Consider the following 3,251-nt stretch of genomic DNA (forward strand, 5'->3'; position numbering starts at 1 on the left):
ATAATAATTACGCTCCATGCCATTCATGGAGTCCATACAGGATTTGTTTTTTTTGCAAGCATTTTGAAAAAAAAAATCACTAAGCTATTGGACTTCACAATGAAAATCATGCGGTTATAAATTTTTTAGCATTTAAATTTTTGCTTATTACTTCAGATTTTCCAGTATATATAGGTATATCATGTATAGGCTTCATTAGGCCATTATACTCAAACTTACCACAATGGCGAGCTTCGCTTCACAAATATCTTTTCCTTTGTTGTTTCTGTTATTTGCAACAACGTTCAACAGGGTGATCAGTTGCAATGAAAATGATCAAAGGCTGCTTTTAATCTTCAAACAGGAAGTGGTTGATACAGAGAACCAGCTCTCTTCTTGGACTGCTGAAGAAGATTGTTGTTTATGGGAGGGAGTTCACTGCGACAACATCACCGGAAGAGTCACAGAGCTTTCTCTTTCCACCACTTATGCATTAGAAGGTGACATTAATCTGTGTGTGCTTCAACTTGAATTCCTCAATTACTTGGACTTGAGCGGCAATGACTTCAAAGCTGTGAGTATGCCACCATGCCAAATCTCCAAATCTCCCTTTGATGCTCACAAATTTCACAACCAATCACTTGGTACTCCTTCCAATCATTCAACAAGTTTCTCTGTTGCTCTGCGTTATCTTAATTTTTCACATAATCTTGATTTAGTCATAAATGACCTTCATTGGCTTTCTCAACTTTCTTCCTTAAAATATCTTGACCTTAGTGATAGTGATATTGGAAAGGATACCAAATGGCTCCAGCATATAGCCATGCTTCCTTCACTCTCTGAGTTACACTTGAGATATTGTGGATTCAGAGATCTTCCTTCCATTGATTATGCCAATTTTACGTCACTTGAAGTTCTTGTTCTTTCTGAAAATGTTAACATGATGAAGTTGAAATTACCTAATTCATTCTTTAATATCACCAATCACATCTATTATCTTGACCTTTATGAATGCAATTTCTATGGACCATTGCCAAAGTCCTTGCTCAATCTTCAAAATCTCAAGCATTTAGATTTAGGGTATAATAATTTCAAAGGACTAATTCCACATTGGTTAGGCCAATATGAACAGTTGCAACGCTTGGATATCAGAGGTAATTTTTTTTATGGTGTAATTCCATTATCTCTAGGAAATATTTCTTCCTTGTTCTACTTAGACTTGTCCTACAATCAATTGAACGGCAATCTTCCAGAAACCTTGGGACAACTTCATAGCTTAAATCAATTAGACATTGGGCACAATTTCTTGGTTGGTGTACTTACAGAAAAGACTTTTTCAAATTTCTCAAATTTGACATCATTGGGCTTACATTCAACGAGTTTTGAATTTGACATTGATCCTAAATGGGTCCCACCATTTCAACTCGAGGCATTGTATTTGGGTAACACAAGCATAGGTCCTAATGTTCCATCATGGCTATATACACAAAGGTCTTTAACAACTCTAGATATTTCTACATCAGGGATTTCAAAAATTGATGCAGACATATTTTGGAGCTTTGTAGTAGGAATAGATTATGTTGATATCTCAAACAACTTGATTAGTGATGACATATCCAACGTCTCACTATCAGCAAATATGTCTTCCTTAGTTGCATCTCACAACTCCTTGTCAGGATCTATTTTCTCGGTATTGTGCCAACTAGAGAATAATGGAGAAAGCAAGTTGTCAGAATTGGACTTATCATATAATCATTTAAGCGGAGCACTTCCTGATTGTTCGGTCAATCAGAAACAACTATTATTCCTTATTTTGGGGAGTAATAAGCTAACAGGTAAAGTTCCTCCCTCAATGGCTTCATTAGTGAACCTCATGCAGCTGGATTTGAGTCATAATAATTTCTTTGGCAAATTTTCATTGGACTTGTCAAACTGGACAAATTTGGAATACCTCAATTTAGAGGGAAATAAATTTTCTAGAACTTTGCCAAATACCATGCAACAAGGGTTATATGTTATCAAATTCAGGGAAAACCAATTTATAGGCAATATTCCGTCACAGTTTTGTAACCTTACTCAGTTGACAATATTGGATCTAGCTGAGAATAATCTTTCAGGACCTATACCACATTGCCTATATAAAATCATGTAGCCGATTTCGGAATATGTTCCCATAGGTGAAATAGTGGTCTTTGCTAAAGGAAGAGAATTGGATTACAAGGACTTTATAGGCATGCATAGCATTGATCTTTCCACTAACAATTTGTCTGGAGAAATTCCTAAGGAATTGTTTAACTTAGTTCAGTTGTGGTCCTTAAATTTGTCTCAAAACCATTTGATTGGGAAGATTCCCGAGCAAATTGGTGGCATGAAAAACTTAGAATCTCTTGATCTCAGCTACAACAAGCTTTCTGGAGAAATTCCTTCAACCATCTGTAATTTGTCTTTTCTTGATTATTTGAACCTCTCATACAACAATTTCACTGGACAAATCCCATTGGGAACCCAAATTCAGAGTTTCGATCCATGGAGTTTTGTTGGCAATGATCTTTGTGGAGATCCTCTTCCAAAGAAGTGCTACAAGAAAGAAGCTTCTAATGACTCAAAGCCAGCTAAACGAAACGAAGATGATGAGTTTTTGAAGTCATTGTATCTTGGGATGGGAGTAGGATTTGCAGCAGGCTTCTGGGCAGTTTGTGGTTCTCTCTTCCTCATCAGAGCATGGAGACACAAATTTTTTCACCTGTTTCAGCTTCTGGTGGATCGACTTTACGTTATCGTGGCCCTCAAGTTGAAAAAAGCTTCCGATGAATATTAAAATTACACAGATTGCTGTTGAGGTAATTAACCGATCTGAGATCATATACTATTTTAAATCAGGTTTATTTTCCTTTTCGCATTCTTCTAGCGGCAAAATAAATTCAGTTCTTAACTCATTCCTTTTATTGTTCGATATGTTTTCCGTACGGGATACGAGCGCAGCAGCAAGCATATTCCGGTACAATATTTTTGAACGTTAGTTATTTCTTTTTTGTTTCAGGGAATAGAGAGGTTTGCTGCAGCCATACATGGTCTGAGGTCTCTAATGTTTCCTACAGATTGTCATATCTCTACTTTGTGGTAAAATAGTTATCAGAGTATCTGTGTGTTTTGTCATGTCTCAGAAAAGCCTTTTGTTTAATGGTTTTCCAAGTCATGTATTGTTGTGCTTTCAGACTTTGGTTATTTTCTATTTCAATAATGAAAGATTCAAGTATGCTTTTGGAATTGAT

At 36.1% G+C, this 3,251-nt stretch overlaps 1 protein-coding gene across 1 annotated transcript; it reads left to right on the plus strand.

Moving 5' to 3' along the window:
- Window positions 1–223: 223 nt before the first annotated feature.
- Window positions 224–2,797, plus strand: LOC114718906 (receptor-like protein EIX1). The gene is made up of 2 exons (XM_028904347.1): window positions 224–1,814; window positions 2,157–2,797. The coding sequence occupies exons 1-2, from the start codon at window positions 224–226 to the stop codon at window positions 2,795–2,797; spliced, it is 2,232 nt and encodes a 743-aa protein (XP_028760180.1).
- The last annotated feature ends 454 nt before the right edge of the window (window positions 2,798–3,251 follow it).

Source organism: Neltuma alba, unplaced genomic scaffold (genome assembly GCF_004799145.2).
Source record: "Neltuma alba isolate B1F8T4 unplaced genomic scaffold, ASM479914v2 tig00011879_pilon, whole genome shotgun sequence".
In the NCBI taxonomy this organism is placed as follows: Eukaryota; Viridiplantae; Streptophyta; class Magnoliopsida; order Fabales; family Fabaceae; genus Neltuma; species Neltuma alba.

Excerpts from the sequence above, each read along its gene's own strand:
- LOC114718906 (XM_028904347.1), top strand. The coding sequence starts at position 224 with ATGGCGAGCTTCGCTTCACAAATATCTTTTCCTTTGTTGTTTCTGTTA. Across the intron at positions 1,815-2,156 it reads GGGGAGTAATAAGCTAACAG|GTGAAATAGTGGTCTTTGCT; the intron begins GTAAAGTTCCTC and ends ATGTTCCCATAG.